Source organism: Natrix helvetica (assembly GCF_964273705.1).
Source record: "Natrix helvetica genome assembly, chromosome: 1".
NCBI lineage: Eukaryota > Metazoa > Chordata > Lepidosauria > Squamata > Natricidae > Natrix > Natrix helvetica.
In genome coordinates, this window is record NC_138548.1 from 109339370 (window position 1) to 109359709 (window position 20340).

At 36.9% G+C, this 20340-nt stretch overlaps 1 protein-coding gene across 3 annotated transcripts in view; it reads right to left on the reverse strand.

Annotated features, from left to right (window-relative positions):
• Positions 1 to 20340, reverse strand: part of KCNQ1 (potassium voltage-gated channel subfamily Q member 1) — a 393720-nt gene that overhangs the window by 260441 nt on the left and 112939 nt on the right. The window contains exons 7-13 of one of the 3 annotated variants that reach the window (XM_081942339.1): positions 16881 to 16991; positions 15523 to 15618; positions 14926 to 15054; positions 12641 to 12785; positions 11426 to 11452; positions 10396 to 10452; positions 8660 to 8783 (exon numbers count right to left, since the gene is read on the reverse strand). In XM_081942339.1, coding sequence (XP_081798465.1) covers positions 8660 to 8783; positions 10396 to 10452; positions 11426 to 11452; positions 12641 to 12785; positions 14926 to 15054; positions 15523 to 15618; positions 16881 to 16991 — 689 coding nt within the window. The remainder of the gene's footprint in view (positions 1 to 8659; positions 8784 to 10395; positions 10453 to 11425; positions 11453 to 12640; positions 12786 to 14925; positions 15055 to 15522; positions 15619 to 16880; positions 16992 to 20340) is intronic. The other 2 variants (XM_081942340.1, XM_081942341.1) reach the window with 2 other exon arrangements.

Genomic DNA, 20340 nt, shown 5'->3' on the forward strand with positions numbered 1-20340 from the left:
ACAGATGGTTTCCAAATAATGGCTAAATCACCAAAGCTTTGTTACCCTTCACTGATTCTTCTTGTTGCACTGCAATTAAGGCCTGCCTAGCTACTTATGGGCAAGGGAGCAACAGCTCTTTGTAATGATTGGCTGATTCCTGTCCCTTCAGGGAGGAATTTCAAATGAAAAAGTCATTCTGTGGAACACTCCGTAAATTGCCTGACCCGGATACACAAACTCAACTCCATAAAGCATTCATGGACTATAGCAATCCAACCTTAACAAACCTGTACATCTGAAGACTCCTCTAACCTTTAAATTTTATACTATTGCATAAAAGACTACGACCTACACCTTTAAAACCAGTTAGATCATGTGCAGTCAAGTGACTATCTAACTTTGGAAATGGAGCAAATCAGATGCACAACTGAAATGTCTTCCTTAGTTATCACAGGGAGTCTGGATTTTTACAGCATGCTAAGATTGAAGCAAGGAGGGCCATTAACTCTGTACAATGTAAGGTTAGCCCTTTACTAAAAGCATGTGGTTTCATAAATCCAGGGACGTGCAGTCAGGGGAGGCAGGGGAGGCAGAGCCTCACCTCTCTCATCATGAAAATAAAAAAAAGGGGAAAGGCGCTGAAGAGCCTTCTGCATATGTGGTCCGGGAATGGGACCACGTGTGCAGGAGGCTCCTCTAGCCTCAGCCTCCCTCCTGCACACATGGTCCCATTCCCCACCTTCCTGAGTCAACATGAAGGGGACCACGGAGCGTGAGCCAAGGTCCCGTGGAGCGCACTCTGTGGTTCCCTTCCTGTTGACTCAGGAGTCAGGAAGGCGGGGAATGGGACCACGTGTGCAGGAGGCTGAGGCAGCTTTAGCCTCCTGCACACGTGGTCCCATTCCCTGCCTTCCTGAGTCAACATGAAGGGGACCGCAGCTCGCGCTGATGACGTCACCAGCCTCACCAGCCATAAACCTCACCGCACGTCACTGCATAAATCACAGAATGCTAAATAGAATTTAAGTCTGCCTTGGGAGCATGGTTGTGCCTAGGCTAGTATGCCTGTTAAACTAACAGAAGTTGCATATACCCCATAGCTAAGACATAATGTGGCTTGTCTGGCTTGGATTTAGCCTGATGTTTGAACACAATCTATCCTGGTTTAGTCAACAAGCTGTTGTTAAAATTGTGTCAATGTCTGAATCCAGTTCTCCCACTCCTTGTCTCTCTGTGTGTGGATGCACTTTTAGAAAAACAACCCTGGAGAAACATGCCCAAAACATCTTAAATATTTCTTTTGAATTCTAACTTTAAATCTGAGCTTACATTTAAACAAAATGGGATTATTGAGCAAATTACCAATTGGTTACTAGTGCTGGTCATCTGTCAGAGGAACAAAATCCATAGCCCAAATACCTTCCATATGTTTTGGAGAATGAGTGAGGGAAAAGGTAATAGGGCAGCAAGCAAAGTCCTGTTGAGCTAGCAGAAGTCAACTTGCATAACACTGCATGTAGTTCTCACTTGTTAACATAATAAATGTACTACTCTAAGCCAAATGCTATGTACATCACAGCCAAAAGCCATTTCTCTCATAACACAAAAGCCAAATCCACTGACTACAGCAATATAACTCAAATAAATAAATACGAAACGTTGTAAGCCTCTTCTTATCTCTCCTCCAAAACTTTTTGTGACATCCAAAATAAGCTAATATTTCAGGACAAAGAACAAAGACAGCTGCTTCTTACATTTTGATTAGATGAGCCAGCACTTCTGAATAAGAAAGCACTTGGATGCTACTTTAATTACCACCAATAAAAATACACTGCTATTTAGAAAACATGAAACATAATATTAATTTACACTGGGAAAGCAGCAGTGTGTTTACTACTTAAAAGAAGTGGAACATCTGCCTTTAAATGTTACTGCAAAGTATGTATGTGATGCATTCAGCACATACATAACAAGGAAACAGAATTCATTTATTGTTTAAAGGTGCTTTGCGAATTCAGAAAATAGCATTTATAAAAATATTGATATTTGGGGCACTGATACAACAATATCAGTTCCAGTATTGATTCTAGAATAAATAATTAATAAGCTGAATGAAATGTCAGGGTAGCATAGAGAGTACTTGCCTATAAAGTCGCCAAGAGTTGGACACAACTGAATGATTAAAATTGTATGATAAAGTTTCAGCTATAGTTCCTAACGTGAATCACATTTTGGATTTCTAGTTATAAGGGTGTCCTCATTCACATTTCAGCAGGTACTCTTTTAAAGGTCTCTTTTACTCTGTTCAATTTTGGGTACAGTTTTCCCACCTTTTATATTTATGTATATGTTTCTATAGCCGCCTGCCTTTCTTCCTTTTCCATAAATGAGGTAATATTTCCTCATCTCAATTGCATCACAGATTTTAAAAAAGGATACCTAAAGGCACCGCAATGACTTTATCAAACTAATATACAGTATGTGATTAGCCTTGCAAGAGCATTATCTAAAATGATGGATGAAATATCACCATGCAGCCAAAATACAACTAAACAAAAAAAGAGGATAGAATTAAACCTGTCCTTAAACCATTTGAACATATGATGCGGGAGTGTGTCACTTCCTCCTGCGTGATCTTTGGCTGGGTGCCTGCCTGCTTCATACTTGCAAATCCTTATGGCCAAGGAATGATAAAGTTGTCTGTGTTCAAATCACAATTTCACTGTTGTTAGTTGCAATGTAAACAGTGTGCTAGGGACAGCAGGTCAGTCATTATATCTGACCACTTTAAAGTGAATAAGCCGTATTTACTCAGACTTTACAAGACCTTTAGAAATAAGAGAGGAAGATAAAAGCAAGAATCATTTACAATATGAGCTATCCAGTCAGTGCAAATAAGGATCCCAGTACATAGATAAGTACAAATGTTTGCTCTGAGCACCATGTACTTTTTAAATTCAGGCACTGTCTCAGAATAACAGATGTGAAAGACAGCCTGCTGATTCTTAAATAGCAATAAATGTTGAAAAGGGCAACAATAATGCATTCTATGCCACTCCTTTCAAGTAAATCTTATCAACTGTATCTTCATCATCATATTACATAAGACTAATAAAAGCACACACCCAAGTTGAAAATATAAACACTCACAATAAAATATTTACTGCACAATGCCTGTAATTCATCCCTCCCTTCAAGATGGAGAGAGCTGCTTCCATCTTGGGGATACATGATGTCTTAAGACAGGGGTGTCAAACTCATGGGCCACGGGACGGATGTGTCACACACTGGCCACACCCGCATCCAGTTTAGCGAAGGGAAAAAATATGTCATGTGATGCCACTGTGACACCGTGAGTTTGTCACCCCTGCCTTAAGAGAAAATTCTCACTTTGGAGCATCACAACATCTCACGAGGGATGGAGACTTTTAGCATACAGGACAACCTCTGCACACAAATCTTGGATAAAATATTCTATCTTTAGGAGGCAGTCCCATAGATAACCAGTCCACAGGCCATACAGGAAATCAATCTATTCCCCAAATTTGCTTCATTTGAAAATTTAAAAATAGCAAAAAGTAAAAAGGTAGCCTCTCTTTGGACAGTGTAGAAATATGAAATATAAATAAAGAAAAAGAAAAAGAAATCATGGACCCAACCATACTTTGGAGGGGCAATATTGCAGAAATGGGTTACCATTGATGGATTTTCTGATGTTTTTTAAACTCCTTGTTCTAGGCTACAGCCCTAGGCTTCTCCAATTAGTGGCAATACTTAGCTTCTGAACATATACATGGCCAATTGGTATACATAAAATAACATATATGTCCTATTAGCAGAAGATGCACCATTTCTGCAATTAATAAGAGAGTGGGCTATGAAAAACATACAAAAAACATATGTGAAAAAAATATGAAGAACACTATTTTAGCAAGGGCATTTAACTCACATCTTCTGTTTTCAAAAAGAAATATCTGTTTTCTGAATTATGAGAACAGAGCCTTTGAAAAATTCCCCCATGTAAACAAAGCAAATAAAATCATTCTAATCACAGACTGAAATCATGAATGGAGAGTTACTCTAAATCGTCTTTTACCTGTCTATCATAACTATTTATTTATAAGATTTATTTTGTGGAAGCAGTATACTATGGCACATTCCACTCAAGTCACACTGCAACAATCCCCAACAATTCTGGAGGCTTTCAAGAACAGATCGGACAGCTATTTGTCTGAAATGATATAAGGTCTCCTGCTTGAGTAGGGGGTTTGACTAGATGACCTCCAAGGTCCCTTCCGACTCTGTTATTCTATGACTTCTAATTCCAAAATGACATGCCACCATCACATACCAGTGTTGCAATACCAAATGAAAGTACATAAACTGCAGCTTTTATATCATGACATTGTGTATATTTTATTATTTCTTCCCTGGCACATTTTCACTTATACTCAATAAGCAAGACCACAGGAGATATAATCATCATCTTCTTTTAAAGACCCCATCATCCCTTGCGGGATGGAGTCTGGGCAACTGAATGGAGCTAGCAGAGTGTTTAATGGCCGGATGCCCTTCCTGTCGCCAATGCAGAGTTTTGTTCAGCAGATATATTCTCACTGTGCCCCTACCTAGGATCAAACTCACAGCCTCCTGCTTGTGAGGCGAGAGCTCCACCTCTAGGCACCACTCCACCATGGGAGATATAATAGGCCGGGAAAAATGCAAATGGCAAGGAGTACTAAAGTTAGGCATCCCACTTATTGTGTTTCCTGAAGCTCTAGTATTTACATATGTGACTAGACTTTGGGCATTTGTGGATTATTGGGAAAAATACTTGTTCTTCTTTCCTATTTGAACAAGTTCATACATACTTGTATTACCTGAAAATCAATTTTCCCTCTTAGGAATTTTTAGAAGAATATTTGCAAGGAGAAATAATGATTTTTAATTCCTATTTATATTGCTTGTTTTCCATACTAGAGGCTTTAGCTCCACTGAAAATGAACAATATTTGGGGTGGGGTGTTTATCTGGGGGATTATCTGACAGACAATATTGGATCTCTTTTTGCTTCCCCTGATTTTACTACATGGGGGAAGTGCTAAGAAAAGATCCCTTTGCTTACACCTTAAAATCTTTGTATGAGAGGGGAACCATGAAGCAGGTAAGAGCATTCTAGCAGTGATGGATAGATAATTGCTGTTGTTGTTCTGATTTGTTTTCCCCTTTCTCTCTCTTTCCTTTAAAGCATAGCAATTAAAGTAGTGAAGCGGGCAAAGATGATTTCCTTTTTTTGCTGTTGTTCCGATTTGTTTTTCCTTTTCTCCCTTTCTTTTTTCTTTTCTTAGGTTGGTGACGTGATTAGAAATTAGACAGAATAGAAAGAAAAAGCCTTTTAATAAAGAGTGTCAGGACTAAAGCTAGAATAAGTGATAGAAATAAGGTAAGGGGGAATATTAGTGTCTACATTTTTATATAATAAAATAAAAGTAATAACAAGAGAAAACATGGAATAATTGAACAAGGATAGATTGCAACCTAATATAAATGTGGATTATTATTAGAAAAACATAAGCTGATTGAATGTAATAATTATGATTAACTTATCAGTTTTACTTGTATTATAATGTATGACACCCAGGTACCACACTGTTCAGGCATTGATTCGATATATTTGTAAAAAATAAAAAAAATAAAAAAACTTTGGGGAAAAAGAGCATTCTAGCAGTGCCTCTCATATATTTTGCTTGAATTAGAATTTGCCTTTAAGGGGAAAAATCACATTGCTCCTGCAGTTTACTTGCAGAACAGCAAACATATGTATACCAACCATCTATCTCTGCAATCATTTTTCTAGCAGCTTGCAGCTTTCCTGGTTCTCGTGTTTTGGTTAAATTTCAAGGAGAAACTTTATACGGAGCACCTCCCATTAAGTGTTAGGTGAGATGGACAGGAGAGAAAAGAGAGGGAGAAATAATTTTCTCAGATTGCAAAGCGTGTTTTGAGTTATGGAAAGCTAAACAATAGAAAACCACAATACTACCAATAGCTGTCTCTTATCATTTCCACCAATTAATGAAGCTCAAAAATTCCACTAGGAGACATTTGAAAGAAATTTTCAAGCATCTGCAAGGAGTGGAGAATAAGAAATGGGTCTTTTGTAAGAGAAATAAGCTTCGGAATGAGCTGCTCTAAGGCAACTCAGCCTAGGCCAGTGATGGGTAATCTTTTCTGGACCAAATGCCCAAAGTGCACGCATGCGCACAAACCCCCAAAATGCAATGTGTGTGTGGCCCCCACGCTTGTGCCCTGCCTCGTGCATGCATGTGCGCCCCCCACGCACACCCGTCCTCCATGCATGCACACATGTCCCCCCTGCATGTTCTCCCCCCACATGCACATGCCCCCCACATGTCCTCCTACATGCACGGCAGAGACTTAAAGACCACTGGCTGGCTGGAGGCGCATGCGCAAAGGAGCTGAACTGGGGTGATGGCTTGCGTGCCATCTTTGGCATGTATGCCATAGGTTCGCCATGACGGGCCTAGGCTAACTATCTGTCACATGTATCATCCAAAGAAGAAGCAACACTTCCTCGTTGTAAAACAATGAGTCATCCCAATGACTCTTATACACAGGAATGTTGGAATAGAAGTGTATGGATATTTGTTTTACTTTTTAATGAAATTTATGTGAAGTTTATGTGAAATTTCCATGAGGTAAATTTCTATCACAAGTATTTTTAATTGATAATGAATGAGTACAACAAAATTTAGATTCCTACAGTCTGTAACGCAACATAGTGAATTGGGAAAATATTTTGGCACAAAATATAATAACAGAACTTTGTCAAGTGAATTTCATAGATCTAGGTAATAATTGTTGCAAGTAGCTGAGGTCAGAAATGAAATACAGACCTACTGGTATAAACAAAAGCCTGTCCTTGATACCACATTCCAAAATCAGGAAAACACACTCACAGATTGCTGCGCATTTGCACCAGTAGTCTTATATTGAATCTTGTCATAAATTCTTCTGCTTTCACCTTTCCAAATATGCAGCCCATATGCTTAATAAATACACCCAATTTTGAAGTAGAGGCACTCTGGAGACCTCTTAAACCGTGACATTTTCACAAGGCCGCTGCCAGTTTACTGTTCCTTATTTTCTCAGATACCCAATGTACTCATAATGCCATTGACAAGTTTGAACTGCACAAGTTTATCAATCCTTTCAAACTAAGTGGAAACAGATATTTTAAGCACATTCCTTAATCTGACTTATACCAGGCAAGTTTCCTAATGGTGCAGTAGGTAATCAATATTGTTGCCAGTTGATTTATGTTGCCTGTCAGGTGAAACCTGTTTGCAGATACTCTTGACTAAGCGCATGCCTCCAATCCACACAGCAGCTCTTGTGCACGCCTTTGTGGTTATGGAATCAGTTTCTTTCATACATGCTCATTTCCAAGGCCCATGGGGCATATTAATTTATATGCAGTGCTGCAGTCCAAAATTCAACAGCACATTATTCTTACCAGCTGCAAATCCCTTCATTTTCTACCAAGAGTTTAGAACGGTGTGCAGCTGGGCCTATAAAATATTACGGTATTCAGGGTGATGCACCTTTTATACAGCATGGATCAAGCTGTACAAAGCCGCATTTGATCTGACTGTGACATGTGAACCAGTTTATGCAGCTTGAGCCGATGCTTGGGTTATATATCATGAGATACTTTAGCATATATACAATGTTCTATCAGAAAGCAACTTGTTAATTTTGAAATGCTGGTTTTCAGAAGTTTAGCAGGACACGAATTAGAATTAAATGAAGGAATATTCAGACCAGACCATAAAAAAAATCTTCCTTGGCCAAGGTCTTTAGAACTATGCTACTGTATTGTTATGCTTGATACCTGAAAGACTTCCATCATGTAGAATTTTGTGATCAGTAACCACCTCTGTGTGTATTATATTGCAAAAGTGTAATCTACACAAGGCGGGCACTTTTTTTATTTGTATACAGATAGACATTAATTCATTGTAATATTTTCAGTATCTAAGAATAGATTTATGATGGTAATAAGGTCAATCCAAAAGTGTAAGAGAGGGCAGTTTAGCCAAATGCAGCCTAGAGACTTTTATTAAAGTTGAGCAGAATATTCAGTAATCACATCTAAGACAAGTTTCTATATGTTCTCCCCTTATTAATTAATTATTATGATTTGTAATCAATACTAATTGTTATTTCTCCTAAAGGTTAAAGACATCTGTATAAAACTGTGTTCAACAAAGGACAAAAGCCTTCGTCAAAGGATTTTGAATCTAACAAAACTGATGTAAGATGTCAGAAAAGACATGTCAGCCTGTTCCATTTAACTAGTTTGTCCTAGTGAGTCAGCAGCAATGCACTTTCAATATTAATTACATGTCCTTCAGAAAGCAACACGGTTTGTTTTTGTTTTGTCTAATCAAAACATTAGTTTCACGTTAAAAACAATAGCCTAAAGATATTTTGCACAAGTTGTTGCATATGCAAGGATGCAAGGGTAAAAATCTAGCTTGTTCCATAGACCTACCTGGGAAATTCTATACAACCTTGTTTTATAATCACAATTTATCTTCTTCTAGCCTGCACTCTAATCAGGGGTTAATGGTATTCAGAATTCTGTGACTTACTGTGAGATGTGAGTTATTGGAGTCAGCAAAGTCTCCCCTTCCAGGTCAAGTTCATCAGCAAAGCTGTTTGTTCTAATGAATGGTCCTGTAGTATGTGGCTCTAAAAATGGAGAGTTCCTTTTAACTGTGGAAGAAAAACAGGCAAGTAATGGTTATCTGTATCTAAGGGCTACAAAACATTTTAAAAGTTGTAAAATATTGAGGAATATAGATAAAATAATTAAAAGGCAGACTCAAATGTAAGTTTATAATTTTAAAAAAAATGGTATTCCTACCTAAGTGCATTCAAAGAAAAGGAGAAGATGAGGGTTTTTTTTTAATGGTTGTTTTTGCTCGGGGATTATGGTATAAATGTCTGTCCTTGTAAACTATTTTTTCCCTTTTGGTAATATAGAAAGCAGTGCTTTTAGATATAAGATCTCTATGTATTTAACAAAAGCAAAGAAATATAATGAACCTTATAAGATATACAGTACTTTGCAGCAATTGTGGATGTTAGCAAGCTTAACATGTGGAATTTTATGAGAAAAATAAAAGCATAGCACTTATTAAGTTTAAATATTATACTTAATTAATTAATTAAATTAATTAAATTTAATTTGTTAGCCGCTCCCTCTCCACAAGGGACTCGGGGCGGCGTACAATAAAAAACATACATAAATACATATAAACATACACATACACACATACACATACATATACATACACGGAGGAGGTAACAATTACATATATCACAATAATAATAATAAAATTATTAATAATAAAATTAACCATTAAAAATACCCCATAATAAAATTACAAATTTAAAAGGACTGTCAGGAGGAAAGGATAAACTACGGTTGAGCCAGGCCAGATAATTGAAAAAGGTGGGTCTTGAGCTTTACACGGAAGGAGCGGAGATCGGAAGTAATCCTGATGTTAAGGGGGAGGTCATTCCACAGGGCTGGGCCCATCACAGAGAAGGCCCTGCTCCTGGGTGTCGCCCCCCGACACTGTTTAGCGGACGGCACCCGGAGAAGTCCCTCTCTGTGTGAACTTAAACTGGGAGTTGTCTAATAGATTATATTATTGGATATGTCCAATAACGTGTAATACTTTAGGAACAGAACAAGATATGTATTTTTAAAATGTTCTTAACAGTAGCACTTCTTCTCAAAAATCTTATAAATTTGAGGCATATCCATCTAATAGACCAGGGCTGTCCAAACTTGGCAACTTTAAGACTTGTGGACTTCAACTCCCAGAATTCCCCAGCCAGCTGCTGGCTGGGGAATTCTGGGAGTTGAAGTCCACAAATCTTAAAGTTGCCAAGTTTGGACACCCCTGTAATAGACACTGTGTATAGGGCTTACAAACGCCTAATCCACTGCCTTAACCACTTGCTTTAATACTTACTGTGATAGAGTCCCAATAAACTGATGATGAATATAGGTCCTGCCAATACTGTTATAACCCTCACCCTCTCTAGGTTGTTATCATAACATGATAATACTTAGAGCCTGTAAGGGTTTTAATGTGGTCCTCAGCAGAGGTAAGCAATCTTTTTTTTCTATCACGAGATGTACTTTCTCAGAGGTAATCTGACAGAAACACTCAGGTTGAAATGTGCAGAGCATAGAGAAATTTTAACCGTGCAAGATGATTTCCAGGCCAGGGGATCTGTACTAAGTATGCCAACCTCCAGGTTCTGAATCAGGCAGGTTAAGAGCATGAAAGCAAAGAATAGCTGAGTTTACCTGGAGAACTGGGAGATGGTTGCTCTGAAGTAAAGGATGTCCAGGAATGCTGTCGGTCTGAATAAACAGATGAAATGGACAAGAGGGAGCGGACAGAACAGGGAAACAGAGAAGGAGAAAGTGATCTAGGGCCTCTGTTACAGTATCAAAGTCACAATTAAGAAAACAAGAAAGAAGGTTTTAAAAGTATCATTTCAATTAAAACAATGCTGGTAAGACACATGCATCAACTGTGTCATTTGTGTATTATACAAGTGCCAAATGAAAATACACAATCTTGCCCAGCATATTCTAATAAACAGTGCTACAACAATTGTTAACATATATCAGGAACTGCCTTGATCAAGGTAACCGTTCCTCTGTGCAGACATCAGGAGCGATATATGGATTGCAGGCTTTGCAATAGCTTTCATGTCTGACCCCCCACTTGCATTGCATAAGGCCTTGACAACTGTTCTGTTCAAGCAGACCTTTGGCCTTGGATGACTGAGAGATGATTGTTTTTTAATGTTTGTAGCATGCTGATATGTTTAGTTGCTTTGTTGTACACCATCCAGAAAAGAGTGATTGGGATGGCCTACAAATGTTAACATTCTAACATAAAAAAATTAAGGGGAAAAAAGGCAGTGATAGCATTCAGTGCTCTTCTTATCCTGAAATTTATTTCATTGATGGAATCTGTAGGAGATAATTCCTCCTCTGCATCCAGGCCCTCATGTCTCCTTGGTGAGTTTTGCAACATATTAAGGAGCTGGAAAGGGGAAATGTGACTTTTGCTTCCTTATATTATGTTTCTGGACTGATCTACCTGCTTCTTACAATTATAGGAATAAGAAAGGTACTTATCATGTCATCTTAAAAATAAGCTGTTTTCTTCCTTTAATAGGTGAATAATAGGAAGTGTTGCTAATTTGCTTCCTGCACTTCATGCTAAGTTAATAAGTAGAGAGAGTGTATGGAAATCATGGCAAGCAATGTGTAAGATTCAGAATCCAGCATGCAATAGGTAAAGATAGCTTCCTTAACTTACCAAGAGATTTTAACATGCCTGTTTCTCCTGTATACTTGTAAGAGTTTTAAGAGAACCGAAGACAGGGAGAAGGGGGAGAAAAAAGAACAGATGTCAGAAGGAAAGGAGATTTTTGTTCCAAAACTGGAGTCAGCATCTTGCCTTTTAAACATTAGAAATCCCAATTAAAGGTTAGTATCAGTTGTGCCAGAAAGCACCGAAAGAGATGCTTTGACATGTTTTGACTTGCATAATCTATTCAGAAATCCAGAACTAGATGTGAACTTATAACCTGACACACATTCAAATGTGCCATTTTTCACAGATAGTTGTTTCCTACTCCATATTTTTAAAAATTGCAATATATCTGTACAAACTTGTCAAATATGTTTTAAATAAAAGGGATACAAAATGTCCAGATATTCAGATCTAAAGCAGATGTGTATACATATGCATACATACACATACACATATACATATAGCCCACTAGCACTTTAAAGTTGTGATTTTAAAAGTGTTTTCTAAGGTTTTTGTTTTAAAATACGTAGTTCTAAAACTGAATAAAAAGAATTGAACTATTATTGTATAAATGTATTTTCAGAGTGGGATGGATTGCAGAGGTATATTGTAATTTGTTGAATCTAAATACATGCAAATATCCGAGCGATGAGACCAGACACTATTTTAATAATATTGAGGCAGAACATTTTTAATCAACTCTCACAAGCGAAAGCATTTTTTTTAAAAAAGGGACCCTTGTCCAAAACAACCTCCTAGATAGAAATTATATGTTCTATTGCAGATTAATGCTGGGGTTATTAAAATCACATATCCATAGAAACTTTCCATCTGATATCCTTAGACACAATTATATCTTCATATCATCAGACAGACAGAAAATTGTAATCATCGGCATTAGAATGGAAGCAATGAAAAATATATTCATATGGGTAGTGGCAACCAATTACAAAAATGCTGAAAATAATACATGACATAATAATATTGAATTAATACATTACTTAAGACCAGTGTTTCTCAATCTTAGCAACTTTAAGATGTGTGGCGTTGAAGTCATTATTACAACTACAATATACAGTTTAAGACTCAGATGCCAGTAACATAGCTTGGTCTCGTTTAAATTGTAGCTCCTTATTTTAATGCATGCAAATTATATTTTAGTCTTTCCAATTTGATGGCCATTTTACTTCTAGTAAACAAAATAACTGAAAGTGTTACCAGAATTTTCATAGGTATCCATATGAAAAATATCAGCTTTCCTATCCTCCAACACATGGTCAAATGTGATTTGTGGAACAGGTAAAATTTTATCAGGAGAAAGTGATCCATTATCCTTTTCTGTTTTGGCTTTCTTCTTTTTTACCTAACAAAAACAAGTATTTAAATATTATTTTAAAAAACAACTCCCAATCCTTTAATTCATCTCCATACGGTAATTTAAAATTAGAAAAAAAAAACCTAGAGAAATTACAATGTATGTGAATATTATACAATTTAACCTCAATTTTCTTTAATCTAGTGAGATTATTCCAATCATAAAAGAGTAAATAAAGTGTAAAATGTTCTAACCATTATAATTCAAAAGGCTTATGTTTCTGCTTTACCACTGTATTACCATGGATCTTCCATTGCAATTATTCAGAAAAATGTAAGCTTTTTACATTAAATGATCATAGTCATTAATAAAGTCTAAATGAGATGATGACTTGATTCACTATTCATTCATTCCATCCATCCATCCATCCATCCATCCATCCATCCATCCATCCATCCATCCATCCATCACTATAACAAAATTAAATTGCTTCAGATGTCCTTAATGAGGAATTAACTTATTTACCGGGCTCAATATTATTTCCTGAGAGTGGCATTGAACTCCTGGATATCTGATGGGGGTTTCAGGAATTATTCTGTGAAATAATCAATAATCACCCATTGAGGCACATAAAGGGCAGTGTTCAGGGGGCTGATAAACCTTTAGGTCCCTTCCAGCTATGATTCTATGATTCTCTGGAGGTAACATACACAGTTTCATAAATGTTACCAAAGACCCATAACGTTTTACAGTTTGGTTCTTTGGTTCCTAGTAGCTATTTTCTTTATTTAGAAGTGTTGTCTTTAATCCATCTCAGAGTATTGACATACCCAATGCCTCTATCCTGTTTTCATTCTGGAAACTTTTTTTAAAAAAAAGATGAATATAACAAAATTATCTACATCTTTTCTGCCTAAATGGGAAATATCGATATTAAATTAGAGCTAAAACCACACATATAAATAAACAAAACAGAATTACCTTGTTTGAATAGGGTTTTTCTTTTTTTGGGGGGGAGACCACCCTGTACACAATTCTTCTCTACCTACTTAATTAGAATTCTTTGCCAACCCAGGAAGCATTATCCTTGCCCAAAGTATGGGGTGGAAGAGACTTCATAAATCATGTAAAAGGTTTCCTAAATCTGTTGGGACTATGCCATTGTCATTGTAACTGTTAACTATGCATATACCATGTTTCCCTGAAAATAAGACCTCCCCAGATAATAAGCCCAATCGGGCTTTTGACCGCATGTGCTAAAATAAGCCCTCCCTCCAAAATAAGACCTCCCTGAAAATATTGTAACACAGCAGCAGCTATGAGGTGACCATGCTTGCCGCCTCCTGCACCTCAAAAATAATAAGACCTCCCTGAAAATATGGCCAAGCGCTTATTTTTGGCGTCAAAAGAAAATAAGATCCTGTCTTATTTTCGGGGAAACGCGGTAGTTAAAAAGTTACCAGATCCATTGCTATGCATTGCCAGAAATATTCTACTGAAAATATGAGATAGCTTCTAGGAAGAGCCCAAATGAAGTGAAATATCCCCATATGTCTCTATATTCCTGTGATATATATTCTACTGAATACACTTCGAGATGCTGGTTCAATTACAAATGTATTTAGGTGGTATAATTTCAGATGTAGATTATATTGTACCTCAGTTTACTGGACTCAGGGCATTTCCATGAAGGAATAAACAGCAAAATATTTCAGGAGGAATACTGTATTCTCTTGAGCTATATTCCAAAACATTGTAAAATAAGAGTTTGCCATTTGTTACCCTTTTTTAAATTCCTCACAGTTTCTCTAGCTGCATGTTAGTTTGATGCAGATTCTCCTGAAGAAAATATTTTGAAGGATAAATTTCCTCCCCCCCCCCCTTTATGCTTGTCACTGAAACAAGAGAAGTTTTTATGCATTTTGAAGCACTGAACAAAGAAGGAGTAACACAAATCTCCACAATTTTATAAAAGTGTCATGTCAGGTAGCCAGCCTCTCATATTCCACACTGTAACACTACATGAAAAATAACATCTTCTGCATGGATGTTTTATTTTGGAGAGGTCAAAATATTGAACAAGACTATGTACCAATATGTCTACTTGATGGGAAAAACTTCATTTCCATCTAGCTTTAAATATTAAGTTATAAAAAACATCAAATGAAAAAAAAATGGTATTCATTACCGACACCATTGCTATTTTCTTTGGCTTGGGACTAGGAGACAATAGGTGATAACTTCTGGAAGGCTTTTTAATATATATTTTCCATGTGGAAGAATCTGGGTTTTCTGATGCGTAGCACCTCCAAGCTGTCTAAAATATTTGTTAGAAACACACACAAGATAAAGTTAGCAAGAAAACAGTTATGCATCTTTTAGATATTAGTCGAGGTTGCCTGGATATACACTTTTATATCTTTAAAGTATATCCTAAGCCAGGAATTGTAGAAATTTCAAAACATAGTGAGAAGAGTGGAGGAATAAAGGGGAAAAATGTCCCTCTTATGAAGCAATGAGTTATTTTGAGCATACTTTACGTTTAGTTATTGAACAGGCCATAATTTTTTTAAAAAGCAATTATGACTCAAAGCCTCACACTGCTTCCTTCTGCAGTAGCTGCAAATGAAACCTGGATGAAGGCTGAAAATCACCAGCCCGGTTTCATTACTGGAAAAATAAAATAACAATCTTTCTGAGCAACGTTTGATCATAATAACACCAAATCTACCCTTTTAATAGTTGTAATACATGTAATAAAACTAGTATTTAAGCATGAAGGCACCTGAATAAGAGAAGCAGCTGCTGGAATTTGTCGGTTGAAATGCTTTTGCCTTTGTTTCTGCTGTACCTTCAGAGCAAAACCAGAACCAAGGATTCCCTGAGGAACAGAGGAAATTAGTAGAATAAACCAATCAATCAGTTACATAAACGCCATTTCAAATATAAGGTTTGTGGTAAATTCAGCTACCATGGAATTTGGAGCAAAGGTTGAGATTTTAATGAATTTGGGCATGTTTATTGACAGCTGCATCATCCCTGAAATATCCAATTAGCTCTATTTGAGGTGGAATATTTCCAGTATTTTATACTCTCTAGCATTTGCACACTTAGGAATTACACCGAGTGATTGTTGCATAATATAAACTCTCATAGCATAAAAAGTGGGTCTTATTCTTGCTGTTCATAATACATTTTACATATATGAATATTAACCTATATTGAAGTAATACATCCATGACATTCTGGGGTTGGTAACAAAATGAATACATAAATGTCAGGATCTTTTGAATTGGTTTTGACAGTGTTTTGAATTATTATTTCTGCAAAATGGAAACAAAACAGTGCAATTGTTGTTATTACTGCTGCTAACATATTTCCTTGATCACCCTCAACTTCTCAGCTGCTTAAGTTTCCTTTTTGAACAAATTCCACTAGAAAACCCTCCCCTCAGGAATTAAATAAAGTGACATAAGGCAGGGAGACAGCAGATCACTATATATTGAATACTTCAAGGAATTTTAAACCTATTTCTTGTGATTCATTGTGCAAGAGCCTTACATATTAAATGTTTTTCCTCCTTAAGAATTATCAAAAACATATGTTGCCATCAAATTAAATGAAGATGGTAGAAAACAACTGCAGAATCTATCTATCTCTACTGTATATTACAGTAAGTGTGTGTTTGTATGTATGCATATGACAGCAATGGAACGCAAGATCGCAGGGAAATCGCAGCATACTTAAATAAAGATCTAGGTATGTCTTACCAAACGCTCAGAAAAGTTTGAAGCGATAATGGTAACATCATGTTTTACTGAAATAATGTTTATTATTGCCTTTATGTTTCCTGTTTTGGGTTCCCCCTCTCTTTAACTCATATAAGCTGCCCAGAGTCATTTTGGAGTTGGGTGACAACTTAAATCTAAATCAACATTATTCCTTATTTTGCTTTTACAATTAATATTTTAGTTTTTGCCCTTATGGCAGTCAACATAACAGATTTTCACCTCTTGTAAGCTGTATTGAGTTCAGTGCAAAGAAGTAGATAAAATTAATGTATAGTTAATATTACATTACGTAAGGGCTAATAAAAATCAATCCTAATATATGTATGTACAACTAAAAAAAGTTTGGACTTACTGCAGGCAAGGCAAAAAATGATATTGCAAATACAGAAAAGCAAGATGCAATAGTTTTTCCTATCCACGTTTGAGGCACCTTGTCTCCATAACCAATTGTTGTAACAGTCACCTGAAATCAAGAAATAAATATGATTATCATGCGGTCATCTTTATTATAAAATTCAAAATATTTCTGAAGTATATTTATGTATTGCAAAGTATATATTTTATAAAAACCTGAAAAGCTTTTTATTCTTAAGAAATTAAAAGTATTTTATAGTTACCATACCCTGATGTATGCAATGGTACTTTTATGTCTTTTAGGATATTTCTCTATATGCAAATTAACTAATAAGCTTATATAACTGTCTAAATTCAGAACAGCAGCTGTCCTGCTTCTCCAGTCATTTTTTGCCTCTTAGAGCCCTTCTGAACTATAGTGCTGGACTCTAGGAATAAAGTGACTGAAATGATCAGTTTTAGCTCATTAAAAATAAAAAACATAATATCACAAAAATACCTTCACTTTAGCTTAATTTTTAAATTATTTTTGAATCTTTAAGCATAATTTAACAAAAATATCCTCACTTTATTATTTTTATGAATAATTCAAGGTGGCACACAATTACTCCTTCTCCTATTTCCCCACAATAACAATCCTGTGAGGTAGGCTGGGCTGAGGGAGAATATGACTGGCCCAACGTCACCCAGATGGCAAAAAGTGAGGTTAGAACTCTGAAGAGGTTTTCCTGCCACAGGGGACAGTAATCAGGTAGAGCCTAGATATTTGCATACAGAACACACAAACTAGAAATCACCACTTGCATCAGCTCAAGTAAAAAAAAAATTAATATGCAGCAGAAAAAGAGAAGTAGAAGTTGCGTTCCTGGTGGGTTGGTGGTGGTGAGAAGATGATGTCATGAATTGTGCCTTCAAGCAATGCTACATGGCTAGTATACATACTGGAGCAGATTAGACATGATAATCAACTTCAATTACTCTTTTAAAATCCTTCTTTCAAAGTTCATACTTTAGTCACTTATCTGAAATAGTATAGGTCAGTGAAACTTTTTTTTCCTCGGGTGCCGAAAGCGTGCGTGTGCGTGCGACAGCACACTCGTGTATGCCCACACCCATAATGCAATGCCCCCTATGTACCCCACCTCCTGCGCATGCATGTGTGATCCCCGTTTCCCCACCCCCTGCGCATGTGTATGTGACCCCCTGCTTCCTCCACCCTTGTGCCCATGCCTCCCCACTCTCCCCTTGCCCTCCAGCGCATGCACCCATGCTCACCTGCACCCCCAGTGCATGTACACATGCCACACATGCCCCCCGTGTCCTGTTTTGGGCTAGCAGGCCTCCCTGAAGCCTCCTGGGACCAAAAATGGGCCGGGGGATCCCAGGAGGCTTCAGGGAGACCTACTAGGCCCACAATGGGGTGTGCAGGGAGTGGTGCCACTCCTGCACATGTGACCTCCTGCCCCCTCGTGCATGTGCACACATCTCTGCGGAAAACTGAAAATCAGCTGGCTGGCGGGAGGTGCGCGTGCTTGCACGGTGGAGCTGACCTAAGGTGATGGCTCACGGGCCTGCAAAGATGGCTCCGCATGCCACCTCTGGCACGCGTGCCATAGGTTCGCCACCACGGGTATAGGTTCTCCTGCTTGAGCAGGGAGCTAGACTAGAAGACCTCCAAGGTCCCATTCTATTCTATTCTACTCTGATGAATCTATCATATAACACAGCTCTATGTATATAACTAGTTTTTAGTGTTTCACATTCAAGGAAGTTTGGAAAGTTGAATTGTCACTTTCTATAATATAATTCAGAACATGCCTTCCAGTACAATGAAAACATCTGTACAATCATATCTCAACATCATAATAATGTGGTTTTAATAATATGTGAACAAGCCTACTATTTCCTGGGTGTATGCATTCTATCCTTTCCTTCTATGTGATCCATAGAATGTTTCTGGAAGCTATTATTTCATCAGGTTTGAAACAGATCATCTTCAAATTGTGGCTTGGTTTTATAAAAAAGTAAGTGCAATTCACAAATCTGATGATCTGGGTCACCACAGTTAACAAAAAGCAGAAGGAAACATATCAGAATGATTCCTCCTAGAAGGGCAGAAGTGTAGAGAATGGAAATCGGCAAACTAAGTAGATATGCACAGGACCGTTTAATAGCTAAACAAAGCCGATATCCCTCTCCTCAAAAAAATCATTAATAGTTTCCAATATTGATGGGCTACCATAAAATAAAACTCTAGATATTCACCAGACATAGATACTTGTAGTTATAATTATACTTATCATGATACTAACAGAGTTCACGTTTCCAGGCCTTATCATGATTTTTCCTCATGTAATGTTCTACATTCATATTTCATTCTCATTTTTATCTTTTTTTCTGAACTAGCACTATAAATTTATGATAAGGCATTTATTTATTATTATGCTACCAAACAGCATAAAAATCTAGAGAGACAGATTAATGTTCTTCTAAGATGCAGTTAAGCATAAAGGAGCAAGAAGTTTTTCAGCCAAATGGCCACATAAAAACTAATTTCTTGAATCCTATCCCAGTCCTCTTAACATTTCCCTAAAATAGCTCAACATTTCATCTCAATAAACTCTTTTAGATTTCCAGGCCAAGTGTAGTAACCAAAATAAGTAACCCAACTAATCAAAGTTGGGTGCTGATATCTAATTTGTACATTAAAATGTTTAGACAGCTGTTATGTCAGTTATTTGTATATCCCCACAACCTCATGCATCTGTGGGGTAAGAAAGAAACCTATCATTACACTGTCACGTATGGGAGAACCTTAATTTAGGAGAAAGAAAAGTGCATAGGAAATGAAATTACAAAAGAGCTCATGTTAACATGCTGTAAATTCAAAGCATTAATTGAAGCCTTCATGACTTGGAAAACTTTACAACGCATGATGTCTCAGGGCATCCTGCCCAAAGTCTACTCTTCTCTATAGAAAAAAAAATTGCCAGTCCAATCCAATCACTTTGGGTTTATTTTACTATATGGAAAAATCTGTATACAAAGGAATTCCAGTCCTAGTAAAAAATGCTGTAGGGGAGATTTATACAATAATTGGAAAAGTAGGCAAACAAGCTAGGGACAGAGCTATCGCTGGTGTAAGTGTTGCAAATCTATTTAATGACTGAAATAATTCTTTAAATTTATTCAAATATTTATTTGCAATACTGGGATGTTTATCGTAGGAGATAACAAATTTTGTGAGAAAATATTTTCAAAATGTTCATTTGAACATGCACTGAAATATATGTTCTTTCATGGAAAATATTTTTAACACTGCAGATTAAAGTAGAAAAGGGACAGAACAACTTACAATTAAAGTTCCCCTGATCTTTTATTCGTACATCAACCATCTTGTGATGAAAATGACTAATTTAGAGGATTATGCACCATAATTAGTTAATGGGCATTTTGCA